Genomic DNA, 22,616 nt, shown 5'->3' on the forward strand with positions numbered 1-22,616 from the left:
TAAAACATCGTTTGTACAAATTATATTACAGCGTCCTTAAAAGTCTATTTCTGTTTGAAGAATATGTTTCAAATTGTCAAAGGCCAGCCTTCGCAGGAGGTAGCTCTGCGTGCAGCGATCAAAATGGTGGTGGCACGTATTTTTCTGGAACGCTTTATTGCTGTGTGATGTTTACCTTCACTAGTTTTCTGCAGTAATTTGTGTTATTCTACTATTGATTGAGCATGTGATGACTTATGATTGATTTAAAATTGGCATGAAGTTTTTGCATGCTTAATTTCTGCTCTTTCATAGAGGTCGTCAATGTAAACAAGGAAAGATAACTGAGAGCTGCAAGCCCACGAAATGGCTTTGAAAGAAGACCGATTTTCCATGTCTGCCGACAAATATCTTGGTAAGATTATATTACTATATTTTCCCCACCCCTCCTCGATACGTAATATCTGTCTGCATCACTGGAAAATATTGCTTATTTTTGTTCTTGCTGTTACTAGTGTTTGTGTTTATTTGTTTTGCCCCCATTCTCAAAGTTATTTTTAAATACAATACTTGCACAACATAAACAGTTTCGTCATTTGACTGTGAAAAATATTCAACATACTAATTGTTCCACAACGCACATTTTATTAACATAATACCAGCACACACACACACACACACACACACACACACACACACACACACACACACACACAGCGAGCACACACACACACAGAGGATTTGGGACTTAACCACCCAGAACTTAACTCTCACTCATAGAATAATTTAATTCAGGACAAGAAGTCATGCTGTCCAACAGCATGTTGAGATTGGCAAAACAAAACAAACAAAAAATATGCATTTAAGTCTTTAAATACATGATGCAATCATTCTTAAGGTTAATTATTATTTCATGATACAGTTTGGTTTTTTTTAAATCATTTTATATGTATAAAAATGTGTGGGTGTGGGTGAGTGCAGCCAAGAACTTTGTGATGGTGTACCTGGAAGATGCCATCTCCCAGCTTCTTGTCCACAGAGAAGAGAATCCTAAGGTGGAGCCCCTCAAGTACCTCAGTCAGTAGTAAGTGGTCTACTCACATTGTTCAGGGACAGACAGACAGTCAGATGAAAAGAGAGAGAGGGAGGGAGGGAGAGAGAGAGACGACCTGTCCAGCAGAAAGATGCAGCAAATTAATCAATGTGGTCTGGGTTTTTTTTCTTAAACTGTCATGATTAGGTCACGTGAATGTTTCCTTAGTACAATTTTCAGGGCATTAAACCACGTCACGTGAATGTTTCCTTTGTACAATTGTCAGGGCATTAAATCAAAGTAGGAATTCTTCATCTTTTTCTCCTTGCAACTGAATGTAAGTTTCTGCTTTTGTGAATGTGTACTTGTATGTATGCGCATGCTACTGTGATGTGTGCTTGCATTTGTGTGTGTGTTTGTGTATGTGTGTGTGTGTGTGCAGATGCTATTAAAAAGTGAAGAATATACATGTGACGGTGTGTGTGCCCATGAACTGTGCAGACACACGCACTGACCCCATCATGTCCCCAGTTTCAGCAGTCTGCGTGATGGGAACCACACCATGTTCCGGGAGTTTGCCTTCATCAGGAGCACTCCACACAGCCGCTCCTCCTTTGTCCGCCTCTTCTGGAAGTGCTTCAGGCAGATTGGGAAGAAGGGAGGTAAGTCTGGCACTTTGACACTCACTCACTGCTGTGATCACATTGGGGGCAGGGGGGGGGGGGGGGGGGATGCTGTGTTGGATTAGCTCTTATTTCTGTTTGCCATGACACTCATAGTTACTGCTGTGATCACACTGGGGGGTGGGGGGGGGCTGTATTTGTATTTGTACTTCTTTTTATCACATCAGATTTTTCTGTGTGAAATTCCGGCTGCTCTCCCCAGGGAGAGCGTGTCGCTACACTACAGCGCCACCCTTTTTTTTTTTTGTATTTTTTCCTGCGTGTAGTTTTATTTGTTTTTTCTATTGAAGTGGATTTTTCTACAGAATTTTGCCAGGAACAACCCTTTTGTTGCCGTGGGTTCTTTTACGTGCATACTGTGGGGGCTGTGTTGGATTAGCTCTTATTTCTGTTTGCCATGACACTCATAGTTACTGCTGTGATGACACTGGGGGGGTGGGGGGGGTGGGGGGCTGTGTTGGATTAGCTCTTATTTCTGTTTGCCATGACAGTCATAGTTACTCACTGCTGTGATAAACCTGATGTTGGAATTGTCTTTATTTGAGTTCCCCATCATGTTTTTTTCTTAATGTGGGTACTGGGTTCAGTGTGCAGTCTTCCATCTTCCCCAGTCTGTGGTGTAGATACAGTGTGTAACACACAGGAATGCTTCAATTTCCTTTGTTTCTTCGTCTGTTCTTTCCCTTACGTTTTTTTCCCCTCTGGACTGCAACATGTTGTTTTTATTGGGAGCAAAAGATGCACAAAGGTCTGTACATACATGCATATCATCATTACACACAACAATACAAATGTGGAAAGACACACACACACCATAAGGAAACGTACTCACAGGGACATGCATGCATGCTCATGAACACACACGCACACACACACACACACACACACACACACACACAGATGCATGCATGCAAGAGCACACTCAAACGTGTGCATTTAAAAAGAGTGTGTGTCTGTGTAGGTGTTTGACGAAAGAGTGAAAATGTGAATTGGTGTGCATGTTAAAAGAGTATATTGACACACATATTTCTCACTTATTTACCATCCGTGTAAGTCACATGTAGATTTCTGTTTTGTTTGTGTGCACTGACATTTATATTTTCTCATTTATTCACCATGTGTCGAATGTACATAGATTTGTGTTTTGTTGCGAACAGACTTGCTGAGTATCCAGGAGTACCACTCTCTCCTTGGCCTGCTGTGTACAGACTTTCCATTCCCACTGGTTCAGAAAACAGCAAGGTAACCATGACTACCAGCTGTTGTGTTCTTTCTCTTTGCTGTTGGTTCTCTCACATTGTTGTGTTACGTGTACTCTGTGTTGGCTGTTTATCTCTCACATTGTTGTGTTACGTGTACTCTGTGTTGGCTGTTTATCTCTCACATTGTCGTGTTACGTGTACTCTGTGTTGGCTGTTTATCTCTCACATTGTCGTGTCACACGTACTCTGTGTTGGCTGTTTATCTCTCACATCGTTATGTTATGTGTACTTTGTGTTGGCTGTTTATCTCTCACATTGTCGTGTCGTGTGTACTTTGTGTTGGCTGTTTATCTCTCACATTGTCGTGTCGTGTGTACTTTATGTTGGCTGTTTATGTCTCACATTGTCGTGTCGTGTGTACTTTATGTTGGCTGTTTATCTCTCACATTGTTGTGTCACGCGTACTCTGTGTTGGCTGTTTATCTCTCACATTGTCGTGTCATGTGTGCTTTATGTTGGCTGTTTATCTCTCACATTGTTGTGTCACGCGTACTCTGTGTTGGCTGTTTATGTCTCACATTGTCGTGTCATGTGTACTTTATGTTGGCTGTTTATGTCTCACATTGTCGTATCATGTGTACTTTATGTTGGCTGTTTATGTCTCACATTGTCGTATCATGTGTACTTTATGTTGGCTGTTTATCTCTCACATTGCCGTGTCATGTGTACTTTATGTTGGCTGTTTATCTCTCACATTGTCGTGTCATGTGTACTTTATGTTGGCTGTTTATCTCTCACATTGTCGTGTCATGTGTACTTTATGTTGGCTGTTTATCTCTCACATTGTCGTGTCATGTGTACTTTATGTTGGCTGTTTATCTCTCACATTGTCGTGTCATTTGTGCTTTATGTTGGCTGTTTATCTCTCACATTGTCGTGTCATGTGTCTCATATTGTCGTGTCATTTGCCTCACACTGTCATGTCATGTGTACTTTATGTTGGCTGTTTATCTCTCACATTGTTGTGTCATGTGTACTTTGTGTTGGCTGTTTATGACTCACATTGTCATGTCATGTGTACTTTGTGTTGGCTGTTTACCTCTCACATTGTCGTGTCACGTGTACTTTATGTTGGCTGTTTATGTCCCACATTGTCATGTCATGTGTACTTTATGTTGGCTGTTTATCTCTCACATTGTCGTGTCATGTGTACTTTATGTTGGCTGTTTATCTCTCACATTGTCGTGTCATGTGTGCTTTATGTTGGCTGTTTATCTCTCACACTGTCGTGTCATGTGTGCTTTATGTTGGCTGTTTATCTCTCACATTGTCGTGTCATGTGTCTCACATTGTCGTGTCATGTGTCTCACATTGTCGTGTCATGTGTACTCTATGTTGGCTGTTTATCTCTCACATTGTCGTGTCATGTGTACTCTATGTTGGCTGTTTATCTCTTACCTTGTCATGTGAGAGACATGCAAAGAAGAAAGCGTTCAGAAACTAGGCAGACATTTTGCCTGACTTTGTTTTTCTTGTGGGTGGTCATGTGTTTGAAATATCAGCTTGAAATATGTGGACATGTGCCTGAGTGTTTTAACCATATAAATGATAATAACAATATAGTTCTTGTGTGGTGCAAACGAGCACATACGTTGTTATGATGTTAATCATGTGAAGAATGGTCCCACAATATTTTACAACCAAAGAGGCAGTGGATTTGTATTCACTGTGTGTTGGATACAGCATAGGAAGGAAGGGCCTGGTGCTGTCCTAACTATTCTGTAGCCTTCCCTAACCAAAGTTAGGTCCTTTGACACCTGGGTGGTGTGAGGGAAATGGGAGTGAAGTGCTTTTCCCGAGGACGCGACAAGGACAAACCCTGAACACTGGATCGACAGTCCAGTACCTGGTCAGTCCTGCCATGGTGCCTTGTGTACATATGTTAAAGCAGACTGTGTGTTGTGACCTATATAAAACCAGGCTGTGTGTTGTGACCTATATAAAGCCAGGCTATGTGTGTGTTGTGACCTATATAAAGCCAGGCTGTGTGTGTTGTGACCTATATAAAGCCAGGCTGTGTGTGTTGTGACCTACATAAAGCCAGGCTATGTGTTGTGACCTATATAAAGCTGGGCTATGTGTGTTGTGACCTATATAAAGCCAGGCTATGTGTTATGACCTATATAAAGCCAGGCTATGTGTTGTGACCTATATAAAGCTAGGCTGTGTTGTGACCTACATAAAGCCAGGCTATGTGTGTTGTGACCTACATAAAGCCGGGCTATGTGTGTTGTGACCTACATAAAGCCAGGCTATGTGTGTTGTGACCTACATAAAGCCAGGCTATGTGTGTTGTGACCTACATAAAGCCAGGCTATGTGTGTTGTGACCTACATAAAGCCAGGCTATCTGTGTTGTGACCTACATAAAGCCAGGCTATGTGTGTTGTGCAGGATAGTGTTGATCGATGATGCCCTGGATTGTCTCATCTCTTTCTCCGACTTCATCTACGCATTCCAAGTCCAGTTTTACTATGAAGGTAAGGCTGCAGCGGCCTTTCGTATTATTTTTTATCATCGTCAGTTTGCCCGGTTCCTTTATGATCATTTTGTCTCAGGCCTTCTTTCCGCTTCACAAAGGAAATGGATCCCAGATTTAATTTTCATCCAGTATGAATTACTTTGCTTCTTTGTCTTATATGGTTATCAATTCTGGTTTCTATTATAAGTTGGATCCAGTCTAGACCTACAATTTTTTTATAAGTTGAGAAATTATGTAACAGCATCCATATATTGGCACTGACACACACACACATTCACTCATGCATGCAGAATCAGACACAGACAGACTCAGGGAGACAGACAGATGCACAGACAGATAACACAGACACACACACACACATGCACAAACACACATACACACACACACACCCCCTCTGTCCCCACCCCCTCTCTCTCCCCTCTGTAACTGACAATGTAACACTGTGTTACAGAGTTCCTGGACAAGTGTGGAGAGCTGTACCAGTGGTTACTGCAGTCGTCCCACAGCCCCCTCCCCCTCTCTGTCTCTCCCGTCTATCTCTCACAATGTAACACTGTGTAATGTGTTACAGAGTTCCTGGACAAGTGTGGAGAGCTGTACCAGTGGTTACTGCAGTCGTCCCACAGCCCCCTCCCCCTCTCTGTCTCTCCCGTCTATCTCTCACAATGTAACACTGTGTAATGTGTTGCAGAGTTCCTGGACAAGTGTGGAGAGCTGTACCAGTCGTTACTGCAGTCGTCCCACAGCCCCCGCGACCCGGTCATTGTGCCGACCTCCAGCGACCAGGACCCAGGGGGTGCTCACCAGAACACACACCTGCCGGCTGACGGCGTCGACTCCATGGCTTTCTTCCGCATGGTGTATCCCGTGTGTGACCGTGTCACGTACAGGTGTGTATCTCGTGTGTGACTGTGTCACTTACAAGTGTGCATCCCGTGTGTGATCGCGTCACTGACAGGTGTGTGTTCCCTTTGTGACCGCATCAGGTACAGGTGTGGAAATGGTGTATCCTGTGTGTTGACTGTGTCAGTTACAGGTGTTTATCCTGTGTGTGACCGCGTTACTTACAGGTGTGTACATGGTGTGTTCAGTGTGTGACTGCATTAGTGACATGTTTACAGTGATGATAATGGTGTGGGATCCATCATGTGCAGCACCCCCCCAGTGTCGGCGCTGAAGGAAATCCTCTTCTCCACTCCCCGCATCTCTTTCTACGGCTTCCTCATGGCCATCGCCAAAAGTGAGGCCATCAACGATCACATCGGTCAGTGCCTGCCCTCTGCCTGTCTGCTGTCTGTGGCCCTCTGTCAGTGTTTGTCATGGTGTTCAGTCTGTGGTCTGTGGCCCTCTATCAGTGTTTGCCATGGTGTTCAGTCTGTGGCCCTCTGTCAGTGTTTGCCATGGCGTCGCGGTCTGTGGCCCTCTGTCAGTGTTTGCCATGGTGTTCAGTTTGTGGCCCTCTGTCAGTGTTTGCCATGGTGTCGCGGTCTGTGGCCCTCTGTCAGTGTTTGCCATGGTGTTCAGTTTGTGGCCCTCTGTCAGTGTTTGCCATGGTGTCGCGGTCTGTGGCCCTCTGTCAGTGTTTGTCATGGCGTTCAGTCTGTGGCCCTCTGTCAGTGTTTGTCATGGTGTTCAGTCTGTGGCCCTCTGTCAGTGTTTGTCATGGCGTTCAGTCTGTGGCCCTCTGTCAGTGTTTGTCATGGTGTTCAGTCTGTGGCCCTCTGTCAGTGTTTGTCATGGTGTTCAGTCTGTGGTCTGTGGCCCTCTGTCCGTGTTTGTCATGGTGTTCAGTCTGTGGCCCTCTGTCAGTGTTTGTCATGGTGTTCAGTCTGTGGTCTGTGGCCCTCTGTCAGTGTTTGTCATGGTGTTCAGTTTGTGGCCCTCTGTCAGTGTTTGCCATGGTGTCGCGGTCTGTGGCCCTCTGTCAGTGTTTGTCATGGTGTTCAGTCTGTGGCCCTCTGTTAGTGTTTGTCATGGTGTTCAGTCTGTGGCCCTCTGTCAGTGTTTGCCATGGTGTTCAGTCTGTGGCCCTCTGTCAGTGTTTGTCATGGTGTTCAGTCTGTGGCCCTCTGTTAGTGTTTGTCATGGTGTTCAGTCTGTGGCCCTCTGTCAGTGTTTGTCATGGTGTTCAGTCTGTGACCCTGTTAGTGTTTGTCATGGTGTTCAGTCTGTGGCCCTCTGTCAGTGTTTGTCATGGTGTTCAGTCTGTGACCCTGTTAGTGTTTGTCATGGTGTTCAGTCTGTGGCCCTCTGTCAGTGTTTGTCATGGTGTTCAGTCTGTGGCCCTCTGTCAGTGTTTGCCATGGTGTTCAGTCTGTGGCCCTCTGTCAGAGTTTGTCATGGTGTTCAGTCTGTGGCCCTCTGTCAGTGTTTGTCATGGTGTTCAGTCTGTGGTCTGTGGCCCTCTGTCAGTGTTTGTCATGGTGTTCAGTCTGTGGTCTGTGGCCCTCTGTCAGTGTTTGTCATGGTGTTCAGTCTGTGGTCTGTGGCCCTCTATCAGTGTTTGCCATGGTGTTCAGTCTGTGGCCCTCTGTCAGTGTTTGCCATGGCGTCGCGGTCTGTGGCCCTCTGTCAGTGTTTGCCATGGTGTTCAGTTTGTGGCCCTCTGTCAGTGTTTGCCATGGTGTCGCGGTCTGTGGCCCTCTGTCAGTGTTTGCCATGGTGTTCAGTTTGTGGCCCTCTGTCAGTGTTTGCCATGGTGTCGCGGTCTGTGGCCCTCTGTCAGTGTTTGTCATGGCGTTCAGTCTGTGGCCCTCTGTCAGTGTTTGTCATGGTGTTCAGTCTGTGGCCCTCTGTCAGTGTTTGTCATGGCGTTCAGTCTGTGGCCCTCTGTCAGTGTTTGTCATGGTGTTCAGTCTGTGGCCCTCTCTCAGTGTTTGTCATGGTGTTCAGTCTGTGGTCTGTGGCCCTCTGTCCGTGTTTGTCATGGTGTTCAGTCTGTGGCCCTCTGTCAGTGTTTGTCATGGTGTTCAGTCTGTGGTCTGTGGCCCTCTGTCAGTGTTTGTCATGGTGTTCAGTTTGTGGCCCTCTGTCAGTGTTTGCCATGGTGTCGCGGTCTGTGGCCCTCTGTCAGTGTTTGTCATGGTGTTCAGTCTGTGGCCCTCTGTTAGTGTTTGTCATGGTGTTCAGTCTGTGGCCCTCTGTCAGTGTTTGTCATGGTGTTCAGTCTGTGGCCCTGTTAGTGTTTGCCATGGTGTTCAGTCTGTGGTCCTCTGTCAGTGTTTGTCATGGTGTTCAGTCTGTGGCCCTCTGTCAGTGTTTGTCATGGTGTTCAGTCTGTGGCCCTCTGTTAGTGTTTGTCATGGTGTTCAGTCTGTGGCCCTGTTAGTGTTTGTCATGGTGTTCAGTCTGTGGCCCTCTGTCAGTGTTTGCCATGGTGTTCAGTCTGTGGCCCTCTGTCAGTGTTTGTCATGGTGTTCAGTCTGTGGCCCTCTGTCAGTGTTTGTCATGGTGTTCAGTCTGTGGCCCTCTGTCAGTGTTTGTCATGGTGTTCAGTCTGTGGCCCTCTGTCAGTGTGTGTCATGGTGTTCAGTCTGTGGTCTGTGGCCCTCTGTCAGTGTTTGTCATGGTGTTCAGTCTGTGGTCTGTGGCCCTCTGTCAGTGTTTGTCATGGTGTTCAGTCTGTGGTCTGTGGCCCTCTGTCCGTGTTTGTCATGGTGTTCAGTCTGTGGCCCTCTGTCAGTGTTTGTCATGGTGTTCAGTCTGTGGCTCTCTGTCAGTGTTTGTCATGGTGTTCAGTCTGTGGCCCTCTGTCAGTGTTTGTCATGGTGTTCAGTCTGTGGCCCTCTGTCAGTGTTTGTCATGGTGTTCAGTCTGTGGCCCTCTGTCAGTGTTTGTCATGGTGTTCAGTCTGTGGCCCTCTGTCAGTGTTTGCCATGGTGTTCAGTCTGTGGCCCTCTGTCAGTGTTTGTCATGGTGTTCAGTCTGTGGCCCTCTGTCAGTGTTTGCCATGGTGTTCAGTCTGTGGCCCTCTGTCAGTGTTTGTCACGGTGTTCAGTCTGTGGCCCTGTCAGTGTTTGTCATGGTGTTCAGTCTGTGGCCCTCTGTCAGTGTTTGTCACGGTGTTCAGTCTGTGGCCCTGTCAGTGTTTGTCATGGTGTTCAGTCTGTGGTCTGTGGCCCTCTGTCAGTGTTTGTCATGGCGTTCAGTCTGTGGCCCTCTGTCAGTGTTTGCCATGGTGTTCAGTCTGTGGCCCTCTGTCAGTGTTTGTCATGGTGTTCAGTCTGTGGTCTGTGGCCCTCTGTCAGTGTTTGTCATGGTGTTCAGTCTGTGGCCCTCTGTCAGTGTTTGTCATGGTGTTCAGTCTGTGGCCCTCCGTCAGTGTTTGTCATGGCGTCACGGTTGTGGCCCTCTGTCAGTGTGTAGGTTGTTGTCACAGTGCAGAGTCTGTGCTGCTGGAGTTTGTGGCTGTGTCTTTGGTTTTGTGTGTAAACAAAGTGAGTGTGTGTAAGCACTTTGTTTTTGTGGTATGTGTGTTTGTCCGTGCATGTGGTGTGTGTGTGTGTGTGTTTGTGCAGATTTGTGTTCATGTATGTGTACACATGTATGTGTATCTGTGTGTTGAACCTTACCATTTGCATTTTCACATAAACCCCATCCAGCAGCCCAACCCGGCAGGATTACAGACATTGACACAGGCTGTATCCCCACCACAGTGATTAAACATTATCAATGTAGACCAAAGTTCTGCAGTAACATTTCAGTCGGCAGATTATTAATTTACATGCAGATTCTAATCAGACTGATTGTAAATGCTGAACATAGTATGAGCACAATGCCCAGTGATGTAGACTGTATAAATTCCAAATTATGAAGAAAGATATAAGAACAGATAGAGAAGGTGCTGTCCACATTCCCATGTGTTGGTCTGTGGATGCGATGCCTTGCTCTTTTTTTGCATCTCACTTTTTTTTATCAACAAATGTGTCAATGATTCCTCTGTCATGTACTAGTAAAGTGTTTTGCTGTGTCACTGTGTTCTCCAGTGCCAGAGATAGTAGTGTTGTTAGTGTGGGACAGGTGTCAGTGGTGGTTGCTATGCTTTCAGGTCGCCTACCCCCCAAGGCGGAGTTGCTGGAAGGGGCTGACGTGGAGCTGACCTCGTAAGATTGCCATGTGCTGTGTGTGTTCTCTGACACCACTCACTGTGTACACCCCCCCACTGTCACTGACACGTGTCCCTGTGTGTGTAGAGGGGGGAGGGGGTGTGACGTTAACAAGGTGGTGGTGAGGGGGGGGCACTGTGCATGGTGTGGTCACATTAACACTGCAGTGTGTGTCTGTGGGTGAAGGCTGGAAATTCACTCGGTTGTTCTCCACTTCTCTCTGTGACTGCAGTGTATGTGTCTCTCTCTCTGTGTGCCAGTGACTGAACTCTGTGGAGCACAGGTGATGTCTGGGGAACTGAATTGTCAGGTGGTATGTGTGTGTGTGTGTGTGTGTGTGTGTGTGTGTGTGTGTGTGTGTGTGTTGGTGAGAACAGTCACAAGATGTTGCTGTTGTTTTTGGAGTGTTTGATTTGTCAGTGATTGAAGTTACTGAAGCAGTTCTTGCCTGAAATATTGGTTTTTAATTATTATTATTATTATTACAGTACAACACACACACACACACACACACACACACACACACACACACACACACACAAGCATTCCTACCCCTTCCACCCCCCTCACAGGGCAGCACACATCACACAGGGTAGTAGTGAGCACTACACTGAAGCTACAATAAATGTCACAACAGATGTCAAGGAATGCTGAACAATGTCACACACACTGGTTGGTATTTGTTTTCACCTACAGCTGAAACATACTACACAACAGACACCATTTGAAGCAGGAGGATGACACATTGCTGGTTGTTGTTTTTTGTTGTTGTTGTTGTTGTTTTTTCAGCTAAAGCTAAAACACACAACACAGCAGTGTCAGTGTGATTATTTTTCCCTTCAATTGAAGCAAAAATATTCTACACAACAGACTGAAACAAAATTTGATATATACTTGACAAAAGGCTTCGGCTGAAGCTTAGATGTATCACACAACAGTAGTTACACCTTATATTTTGAAGTACTTGTTCACACTGTTTTAAACTGTATTGTGATATATGATATTTCTGCAGGACATATCTTCAGTAGAAATATTATACTGCCTTGTGGTGTTTGTTTAAAAGAGGAGAAAAAGTGTAGTGCCTCTTGGTGCCTCATCTTCTGTTTCTCTCCCCCCCCCCCTTGCCTCTCAGTTCCAGCCACTCTTTCAAAATATTTTGTTGCTGCTATTTTTTCTTAACTGATGCTCAGACAAGGTGTTTGTATAAAATGACTTGCCATATTTTGTACATGGATGGCACTGAATGTGGTTCTCCTTTTCCATGTGTTGAAGTTTTGCCTTTTATCTTTGTTTTGTCACACTGTGTTGGTCTGTCTCTGTCTCCCGTAATGCGGCCTTCTTTGTTTCATCAACAAATTAATCATCTTTACGTTTCCTATTTTTGTTGTTGTCATGAAAAATGCAGATGATGAGCCAGCCAGCTGGCTGTGCACACTGTGCTGGTGGGACACTGACTTCTCTCCCTTCATGCTCACTGCTGTTGTAACTAATGCTGTCTTTGGTTTCAGATCTTTTGCAGTTTCAAAGTCAAAGTAAGGAACACTCATTTTGTACGTCAAATTTTCACCCCCTCAACAAAAATACACCCCCCTCACCAAAGCAATTTTTTAAAAATTGAAAAGAAGAAAGGGAGTAACACACACGCACATGCACACACACGCTTATTCACGCACACATTGACACACAAGTCCCACACAACAAATGGTTCCAGTGACTGGTTAGGCCAGATGTGTGTGTATCCATGTAAACAGCTAGCTGTGTGTCTGATGCTGTCATCACACTTGTCACTGCTTGGCTGCTCTTCAAACACTGTGTGCGTCTCACTGTCCACTTGCCGTTTTTCTGGACCCAGCTCACTGAGACTATCACTATATATATACACACATATATATATATGTCTGTGTCTGATGCTGTCATCACACTTGTCACTGCTTGGCTGCTCTTCAAACACTGTGTGCGTCTCTCACTGTCCACTTGCCGTTTTTCTGGACCCAGCTCACTGAGACTATCACTATATATATACATATATATATATATGTCTGTGTCTGATGCTGTCATCACACTTGTCACTGCTTGGCTGCTCTTCAAACACTGTGTGCGTCTCACTGTCCACTTGCCGTTTTTCTGGACCCAGCTCACTGAGACTATCACTGTATATATATATATATGTCTGTGTCTGTGCTGGGGAAAGGTTTGTGAGTGTAGGCTGGAAGGGCTGGTTCCATCCTTCAAACTGTGCTGCCCTCACTGCTTGCTGTGTCTTCTCTACTTGTGGACTTTTTGTAACAGTACAGTTTGATTCGGGTTAATAGTGTTTGATTTTAGCTTTCTGTAATCAAAACAATGTTTTTGAAAATAGATAAAGATCTTATTGTCATACTGTTACATTAAATATATGGAAAAGAGAGATGAACTTTTTTCAAAATGAAAGCAAGCAAGTGGTATTATTGTTTGTGTTCTTTAAGCTGGGGTTCATTTCAGTGAAAGGTGATATTTTTGTCTCGTTTGTTACTCGGTTTTCTTTGATGATTAGATTCTGTGATATTCATTTTGTTACTTAAATTAGTTGACAATTAATTATTCTTCAGTGTTGTACAGAGCTGTTGTATTCATTGCTCAAATAAAAAGGGAAAGTTACTTGTAGAGCAGTTGTTTTTCTTTTTATTGAAGTTGTTGTTGTTGACTCTTTCTGCCTGGTTCATGACATCTGGCTGTCTTCATTGTGACAGACAACATACACACACTCTTTTCCATTCACCTTTCTCAAAGGAAAAGAAAAATGTAGAGTGCAGAACAGAAAAATGATGTACTACCATTTTGATAATGTATATATTAAATGAGTCGTGGTCGTTCCATCAAGTGGGGCCCTTGAACATTGTGAATATTTCCATAACGAAGACATACAAAAGAGTAAAAATTCTGTTTGGGGGCTTTAATCTGATACTAGTGTCATGTACTATAAAGAATTGTTACCTTTGGCTATGACTTGGCCCAGAAAACGATTTGATAATGACTGCAAGGTATGTTTGTTGTATGTGTGTAGCAATGCAGATATGAACAGAAAGTACAGCACAGGAGTGACCCTCTGACAGCAGTCTGGCAACCCTCACATTTCTGGTCACAGACCCAGGAACCCTCAGTGTTTGGCTGGTCACAAGTCCTGCTGATTATCTCATGGTGTGGGGTTATCTGCAGGAAAAGTGACACTGGTGGTCTGCACCTCCACCAATGGTCACCATCACAAAGAAGTTGTTTTGTCTTTCTTTGGTTACTATATCGGCGTTGAGCAAAACTGATCATTTGAACTTGTATTGAGGGAGATCATGTATGTGCTGTTTCTCTCACTTGTCAGTTTAAGATTGCAAAGCACATGTGACCTGATCTTTTGGAATGTCACTTCCAATGTTCTCATCTGCCAGTGTATGCAATGTGCCAGAAAACAAAGTATGACTGCCTAAACATTGGGTGAAAACTGTCAGGGACGTAGAAGCCTGCTTGTCAAAAATGAAGGCACATGAGTGTCACACTGACAGTCTATCAATACACAACACAGTGGCCAAGTATTTCTGTAACTCATCTTCCGATGTCTCCATATTTCTCTCCCACACACACTCACACATTTTTGTGTCATGCTAATTCTTTCTCTGTTGTATAGATATTATTTTGATTTGTGTGTGTGTGTTGTGTGTTTCAATGTATTCAGATAAAACTGATGTGGATTATTACTGGTGTTGGCCTTGGTCTGACAATCAAGGAAATCCATTTAGCTGTTCAAGAAATGCACTGTCACTCCACTTGTGACGCACAATGAAGTTTTCAGACTCCAGTGACGCATGCAGTGAACAGAAAAAGACAAGACAAAGGTGGCCTGGGCCATCACTGTACAAGTGTCCTGACCTAACAGATGCTGAAACTTCATCTTTAGGGTGGGGGTGTTGGGGGGTAGACACCACTGGCTGAGTGACACGCTACACCCCGCAGGGCTCACTACCAACAAAACTTCTCTTTTCACACTAATATTTTCATGTGAACTTGTATATGCACGCACACATGTTCATATGCACATGCACACACTCACTCACACACTCTTCTGCACATAAATACAGACAAGAAAGGAGCCAACCAAAGTATCATGTGTTGTTGTTTTTCAGTCTCTTTCAAAAAATGTTATTTTGACGTGTGTGTGTGTGTGTGTGTGTGTGTGTTTATATGCATGTCTTTGTGGGTGTCCTCATGTTTCAGTAGATGCAAGAGTGTACACAACCACTTTTTTTCCCCTAAAAATGTGTGGTTTTATCTTTTTACTTTATCACTGTTCAAGATGACTCTGACATTCATGACAGATTATGTTACTTTGTTCCCAAACAAAGAGGAATGATACAGGTGTTAAATTGTGAGTGTACCTGGAATGGATCACCTGCTTTCTGATGCACCACAGGTATTTCCTTTGATATTGTCAGATACAGTTTCTTTTCATAGAGTGAAGAGTATGTTTGTTTGGTTTTTATGCATTCCATGTAGACTTTTCCCAGCATAACTCTTGTTTTGCCAATACCCGTTTCTTTTTCATTTATTGTAGTGATTTTTTAAAACATATTTTATTCAGACTTTTCCCAGAGTGATTATTGTTTTCGCGAATGTTAATCTCTGCTAGTTTAACGCCCTCACATTCCTGCAGGCTTGTGGCTTGATGACATGGTGGAATTTGATTTCAGCATGTTGAATGCTTTGTTGCAAACTTTGTGCAGTGTCTCTCTGTCTTGTTTTCAGTTTTTTCTCCTTCATTGAACTGGTTTTGGAAAAGAAAGTTAAAAATGTGGTCATCTTATGTGTTGGAATTAACGTGAGCAATGTTTAATCTCTGTAGATGAAACTTGGTGGTGATGAGAGTGTGTAGGGAAGGGATACCGAGGCTTTCAGATATGGACAGTCTTCCCATCTTCTGGAAACTGAACTAGAAATGTCCTCTGTTCTGTCACTCTCTTTGTGTCTGGCTTTCTCCTTTTCTTTCTGTCCTCTCTTCTTTCTGTCTTTCTGAACCTGGCTGGTCCTGTCACCTGTATTTTCTACATAGTCTGGCCTATTTTCTGTCTTTCTGAACCTGGCTGGTCCTGTCACCTGTATTTTCTACATAGTCTGGCCTATTTTCTGTCTTTCTGAACCTGGCTGTCACCTGTATTTTCTACATAGTCTGGCCTATTTTCTGTCTTTCTGAACCTGGCTGTCACCTGTATTTTCTACATAGTCTGGCCTATTTTCTGTCTTTCTGAACCTGGCTGTCACCTGTATTTTCTACATAGTCTGGCCTATTTTCTGTCTTTCTGAACCTGGCTGTCACCTGTATTTTCTACATAGTCTGGCCTATTTTCTGTCTTTCTGAACCTGGCTGGTCCTGTCACCTGTATTTTCTACATAGTCTGGCCTATTTTCTGTCTTTCTGAACCTGGCTGGTCCTGTCACCTGTATTTTCTACATAGTCTGACCTATTTTCTGTCTTTCTGAACCTGGCTGGTCCTGTCACCTGTATTTTCTACATAGTCTGGCCTATTTTCTGTCTTTCTGAACCTGGCTGGTCCTGTCACCTGTATTTTCTACATAGTCTGGCCTATTTTCTGTCTTTCTGAACCTGGCTGGTCCTGTCACCTGTATTTTCTACATAGTCTGGCCTATTTTCTGTCTTTCTGAACCTGGCTGGTCCTGTCACCTGTATTTTCTACATAGTCTGGCCTATTTTCTGTCTCTCTGAACCTGGCTGGTCCTGTCACCTGTATTTTCTACATAGTCTGGCCTATTTTCTGTCTTTCTGAACCTGGCTGGTCCTGTCACCTGTATTTTCTACATAGTCTGGCCTATTTTCTGTCTCTCTGAACCTGGCTGGTCCTGTCACCTGTATTTTCTGCATAGTCTGGCCTATTTTCTGTCTCTCTGAACCTGGCTGGTCCTGTCACCTGTATTTTCTACATAGTCTGGCCTATTTTCTGTCTTTCTGAACCTGGCTGTCACCTGTATTTTCTACATAGTCTGGCCTATTTTCTGTCTTTCTGAACCTGGCTGTCACCTGTATTTTCTACATAGTCTGACCTATTTTCTGTCTTTCTGAACCTGGCTGTCACCTGTATTTTCTACATAGTCTGGCCTATTTTCTGTCTTTCTGAACCTGGCTGGTCCTGTCACCTGTATTTTCTACATAGTCTGACCTATTTTCTGTCTTTCTGAACCTGGCTGGTCCTGTCACCTGTATTTTCTACATAGTCTGGCCTATTTTCTGTCTTTCTGAACCTGGCTGTCACCTGTATTTTCTACATAGTCTGACCTATTTTCTGTCTTTCTGAACCTGGCTGGTCCTGTCACCTGTATTTTCTACAAAGTCTGACCTATTTTCTGTCTTTCTGAACCTGGCTGGTCCTGTCACCTGTATTTTCTACATAGTCTGGCCTATTTTCTGTCTTTCAGAACCTGGCTGGTCCTGTCACCTGTATTTTCTACATAGTCTGGCCTATTTTCTGTCTTTCAGAACCTGGCTGGTCCTGTCACCTGTATTTTCTACATAGTCTGACCTATTTTCTGTCTTTCAGAACCTGGCTGGTCCTGTCACCTGTATTTTCTACATAGTCTGGCCTATTTTCTGTCTTTCTGAACCTGGCTGGTCCTGTCACCTGTATTTTCTACATAGTCTGACCTATTTTCTGTCTTTCTGAACCTGGCTGGTCCTGTCACCTGTATTTTCTACAAAGTCTGGCCTATTTTCTGTCTTTCTGAACCTGGCTGGTCCTGTCACCTGTATTTTCTACATAGTCTGGCCTATTTTCTGTCTCTCTGAACCTGGCTGGTCCTGTCACCTGTATTTTCTACATAGTCTGGCCTATTTTCTGTCTCTCTGAACCTGGCTGGTCCTGTCACCTGTATTTTCTACATAGTCTGACCTATTTTCTGTCTTTCTGAACCTGGCTGGTCCTGTCACCTGTATTTTCTACATAGTCTGGCCTATTTTCTGTCTTTTTGAACCTGGCTGGTCCTGTCACCCATTTTTTCTACAAAGTCTGGACTAAATTTTCCGTCTTCCTGAACTTGATAATTGGGCAATCTTACTGTGTTTTTTTTTGTGTTTTTTGGTGCCCAGTACGTGTGAGGTGCCTGTTGGCAATATTTCATTTTGTGTCTGTTACTATATAGGATTTTGTGTGTTATGTATCACTGTTACTTAAAAAAATATATCAATCCTCTGATGAATGGTCCACATCACAGGCATGTCAAAGGTTTCATCACTGGGACTGTACTTGTCCCTTCTCTTTTTCCAGGCTGTTTAAAAAATAATTTTTTAAGTGTTATGCATTGAATAGTTGGGTTATTTACTTTCTTTTTGAATGCTGTACTATGACCAGTTCAATTATGTTCTTTCTATTGGAGTGCTATACCATAACCAGTTAGGCTATTTTCTCCTTTTTGAGTGTTATGCTATGGCCAGTTTGCTTATTTTCTTTCTCTCAAGTGCTATACTATAACCAGTTAGGTTACCTTCTTTTGAGTGCTATATTATGACCAGTAAGGTTACATTATTTTTATTTATTTCTTTTTTTAGTGCCATATCAGTTGTTGTTGTTTTAAACAGTGGCTTAGAGTTAGAGACTTGTTGAGAAGATGATACTGTGGGGAAAGTGTAGAACATAAGCAGTGACTGATGGATCACTAATATAGCTGTCAACTGCACTACACACTTGGTTTTCCTTTTCCCTCACAATATTTGTTTTTCTTCAGTGTGCATCCTTATTTCTTTTAGTGTCTTTTGCTTTCTTTTCCATGTTTGATTTAGTTCTACCCATGTTATCTTTAGAGTGTACAATTCATACAATTTTCATACAGTGTTCCAGTGATGAAAATGTAACATTGAAGTATTTTGATTTGGAAGAAACTGTTAACGTGCCCAAGAAAAAATTATATGCAATTTAAAACCTATTTAAGGATTACCCTGGAAAGACAAGACACAATTTCAGAACTCCCCAAGCAGGGCTCTGGTCTTTGACAACTTTGCGTTTTTCTTCAAAATCAGAATTAGAAAAAAAAAGGGGGGAAAAAACCATGTTGAGGTGTGGAGATGCTGCAGCTGATGTAGAGGAAGCACAGGTTTGTGATGCTGGCTTTGTGTGCTGCGTGTGGCTGTGCCTTCTGTCGCTGCACTGCTCACTTTCCACATCACACATCTTTCACTCTCAAAGGTCACATCAATTCATTGGAAAAACTGTCCCCAAATCTTGACACATTGGAAAGAAAAACAGCTTCAGGGTTTCAGCTGAGGCTTGTCTCACCTTCTCTATAACTAATTTAGAAGAAAAATACTGTCCATCATTTTTTTTTTATATGTACTTTTTCACATATAGATACTGAATTATTTTAAATTGTACTTTTCATTTGATGATTAATATAAAAAAATCTTGTGTAATTATTTTTGCAATGTATATATTTTCTATTCTGAATCAAATGGATTGTGTTAGTGCTTCTTTGGTCTTTTTGTTTTAATGTTCTGTTGCCGAGTTTGTTTTTGTTCTTTGAATCAAAGCAAAAGAAAGATGAACATCAAGCAGAGATTAGGTTGTTGGACTCCTTTGCACATGATAGAAAATGTATCTATACAGTGTTCGGTGAAGCAACATCTGTGATTTTTAAAAAAATTTTAGCCAGATTGGGTTATCTGATATTTATTTCATTTTTGTTAACAGAAAATGAACCTAAGCTGTGATTCTGTTGGCGCTCGTTGTTCACTCTGTAATCTGGAAACTACAAACATCAGTCATGTGATGGTGAAAGAGATTCTGCAAATACTGGTTTTGTGAAGGGTCATCTCTTTTTGGCCATTTGACAGTGACTTTCACTTTCCAATCCATCAGATCTTCTGTAGTTTATAGGATGTCACTTTTATTTTCTTCAATCTTTTATTCATAGAACATATGATTGCATGTCAAGTCTCATAAGTGTAGAAGTGAGCTGTATAGTGAAATATAGTTGCTGAGTGTTGATAAAGTGAGCTTTATAGTCCAATATAGTTGCTGAGTGTTGATAAAATGAGCTTTATAGTCCAATATAGTTGCTGAGTGTTGATAACTATTTCTACAGTAGTGTGTGTTCTATTCTAGTGCTCTGCAGTTCAGTGTGTGTGTGCTTTTGTTTTCTCTGCAGTATGAATGTGGATTTCAGCTTTGGTCATATCTATGACCTATAATTGCAGTGAGAGTAGAACGAACTGAACTATGATTGCTGTGGCAATAGAATGAAATATAATTGTAGTGATAGTAGAATGAAATATAATTGTAGTGATAGTAGAATGAAATATAATTGTAGTGACAATAGAATGAAATATAATTGTAGTGACAAGAGAATGAAACATGATTGCAGTGACAAGAGAATGAAATATTACAATGATAACAGAATGAAATATAACTTCAGTGGCAATAGAATGAAATATAATTGTAGGACAATCCAAATGAAATATAACTGCAGTGATGATAGAATGAAATATAACAGCAGTGACAAGAGAACGAAACATGCTTGCAGTGACAATAGAATGAAATATAATTGTGTATGATCAGTGCTTTTATGTTATATTAATGATCAACACTATGATGGTTTTTTCACTGTTGTGTGCTCACCTTTTAAACAGAAAGTGATGTAGGACTATTTTTGAACTGGATTACTGTTGACCAGTTTGAAGAACACAATGACCAGTTTTACTGCAGCTTGATCAACAATGTCGTGAGTGGTTAACACAAAGCACTGTAGGTTGATGTGAGTGGTTCACACAAAGCACTGTAGGTTGACGTGAGTGGTTCACACAAAGCACTGTAGGTTGACGTGAGTGGTTCACACAAAGCACTGTAAGTTGATGTGAGTGGTTCACACAAAGCACTGTAGGTTGACGTGAACTCATCTCTCAACTCACCACTGACGGTGGACCAGGTTCAATCAGCGCTGTGTTGTTGCAGGCCGTCCTTCAAGCTGCCTGGCGGAGGTCGCAGTCGTCCCCCCTCAGGGTCGGTGTCACAGCGCAGTTCGTCGGGCGGTCAGGGGCGGTCCTCCCTCACCACACTGCAGGCCGTGTCGCCCATGGTGCGGGGGAAGCTGTCGGAGAAAGCCAACCGCATCCGTGCCCGCAGACAGTGCGCTCTGGAGACGTCCGACGACACTGATGACGACACCTCCTCCGATTCCTCGGATGATTAGCACTTTGTACCCCGTTAGTACAGCAGCACTGCACTTGTGCCCTGCTGGTACAGTTGCACTGTAATTTTACCCCTTCAGTACAGCTGCACTCGAGTTTTTGTGGACTAGCTCAGCAAGAGACCTGGAGGAACCTGGTGAACAGTGTTGTGTGTGGCGTCCCATTGACTCTTCACACAGTTGATGGAGAAGTCAGCATGAGGGATGTGTGTGACATCACTCCACTTGGGGCTGTACTGCACTGTGCGTTAGTTGGACGTTTGTTCAGTTCTCGCTATTTACATAGTGCTCACTATGGATCTAATGTGCAGACAGCTCAGCACTCACTTTTTACCCAGTGTATGAATGATGTTGAATGGTCGCTATGGATCTAATGTATATGATGTTCATTGCTGACAATGTACCAAGTGGTCACTATGGATCTAATGTATAGACTGTTCAGTGCTCATTATGTCCATAGAGTATGAACTGTGTTGTGGTCACTATGGATCTAATGTACATGATGTTCATTGCTGACAATGTACCAAGTGGTCACTTTGGATCTAATGTACATGATGTTCATTGCTGACAATGTACCAAGTGGTCACTTTGGATCTACTGTACAGACTGTTCATTGCTGACAATGTACCAAGTGGTCACTTTGGATCTAATGTACATGATGTTCATTGCTGACAATGTACCAAGTGGTCACTTTGGATCTAATGTACATGATGTTCATTGCTGACAATGTACCAAGTGGTCACTTTGGATCTACTGTACAGACTGTTCATTGCTGACAATGTACAAAGTGGTCACTTTGGATCTACTGTACAGACTGTTCATTGCTGACAATGTACCAAGTGGTCACTATGGATCTAATGTACAGACTGTTCATTGCTGACAATGTACCAAGTGGTCACTATGGATCTACTGTACAGACTGTTCATTGCTGACAATGTACCAAGTGGTCACTTTGGATCTACTGTACAGACTGTTCATTGCTGACAATGTACCAAGTGGTCACTTTGGATCTAATGTACATGATGTTCATTGCTGACAATGTACCAAGTGGTCACTTTGGATCTAATGTACATGATGTTCATTGCTGACAATGTACAAAGTGGTCACTTTGGATCTACTGTACAGACTGTTCATTGCTGACAATGTACCAAGTGGTCACTTTGGATCTAATGTACATGATGTTCACTGCTGACAATGTACAAAGTGGTCACTATGGATCTACTGTACAGACTGTGCTCACTACGTACCTGACATATGGACCGACTCCAAGCCAGTGCTGCCCATCCTATGTTATCACCTTGCTATGCAATGAACCTGTTGATCAGTGGGTGTGGGTGTGGGTGTGTTTGGAGAGACTCTGGATGACAAGGAGAGAGCCAGATGTTTCAAAAACGTTTAGGATTGCAAGTCCTGGTGGCCATTTGATGGTTGTGATTACTGTTACCATTGCTCAGCACCATGTACTTATTTCATCACCTGCCATCTCCCCTGGCTTTCTGATGTACCGTTGCTCAGTTTTGTTGCGTACCCCATCCAACATGCTTCTCATTCACAAATGGATACAAGTGACTTTTTTATATCACAAAACATCCCACGTGAAGAAATGTGACCAGCTGTGAAAACAATGCACTGTTATGAACTTAAATGTTGATTCAAAGTGTTTGATTAAGTGTGTTTGTGCATTCTGAGTTGTTTTGAATGATGTACTTTTTCATCACTGTTCATAAACCACTGATCAAACAATTACGGACGAGTGTAATGTATTGTGTGTGAGTGGGAAGATGAGGCGATGACAGACAAGACTATGAAGAATTACAGTGGTGGTTAAAGGTATATCACACACCAAAATTTGAAATAGCGACAG

At 43.1% G+C, this 22,616-nt stretch overlaps 1 protein-coding gene across 3 annotated transcripts; it reads left to right on the forward strand.

The window, feature by feature from the left end:
• Positions 1–118: 118 nt before the first annotated feature.
• Positions 119–22,498, forward strand: LOC143301186 (centriolar satellite-associated tubulin polyglutamylase complex regulator 1-like). 3 transcript variants are annotated; one of them, XM_076615288.1, is made up of 10 exons: positions 119–394; positions 961–1,063; positions 1,544–1,674; positions 2,853–2,937; positions 5,351–5,436; positions 6,130–6,328; positions 6,593–6,702; positions 10,486–10,540; positions 12,052–12,075; positions 20,518–22,498. In XM_076615288.1, the coding sequence occupies exons 1-10, from the start codon at positions 346–348 to the stop codon at positions 20,753–20,755; spliced, it is 1,080 nt and encodes a 359-aa protein (XP_076471403.1). In that variant the 5' UTR covers positions 119–345; the 3' UTR covers positions 20,756–22,498. The 3 variants fall into 3 exon arrangements, with proteins under 3 accessions (XP_076471403.1, XP_076471404.1, XP_076471405.1); XM_076615289.1 differs by lacking the exon at positions 12,052–12,075; XM_076615290.1 differs by lacking the exon at positions 119–394 and having other exon boundaries at positions 1,514–1,674.
• Positions 22,499–22,616: the final 118 nt, after the last annotated feature.

The sequence above is a fragment of the Babylonia areolata genome, chromosome 27 (assembly GCF_041734735.1).
Source record: "Babylonia areolata isolate BAREFJ2019XMU chromosome 27, ASM4173473v1, whole genome shotgun sequence".
Lineage (NCBI taxonomy): Eukaryota > Metazoa > Mollusca > Gastropoda > Neogastropoda > Buccinidae > Babylonia > Babylonia areolata.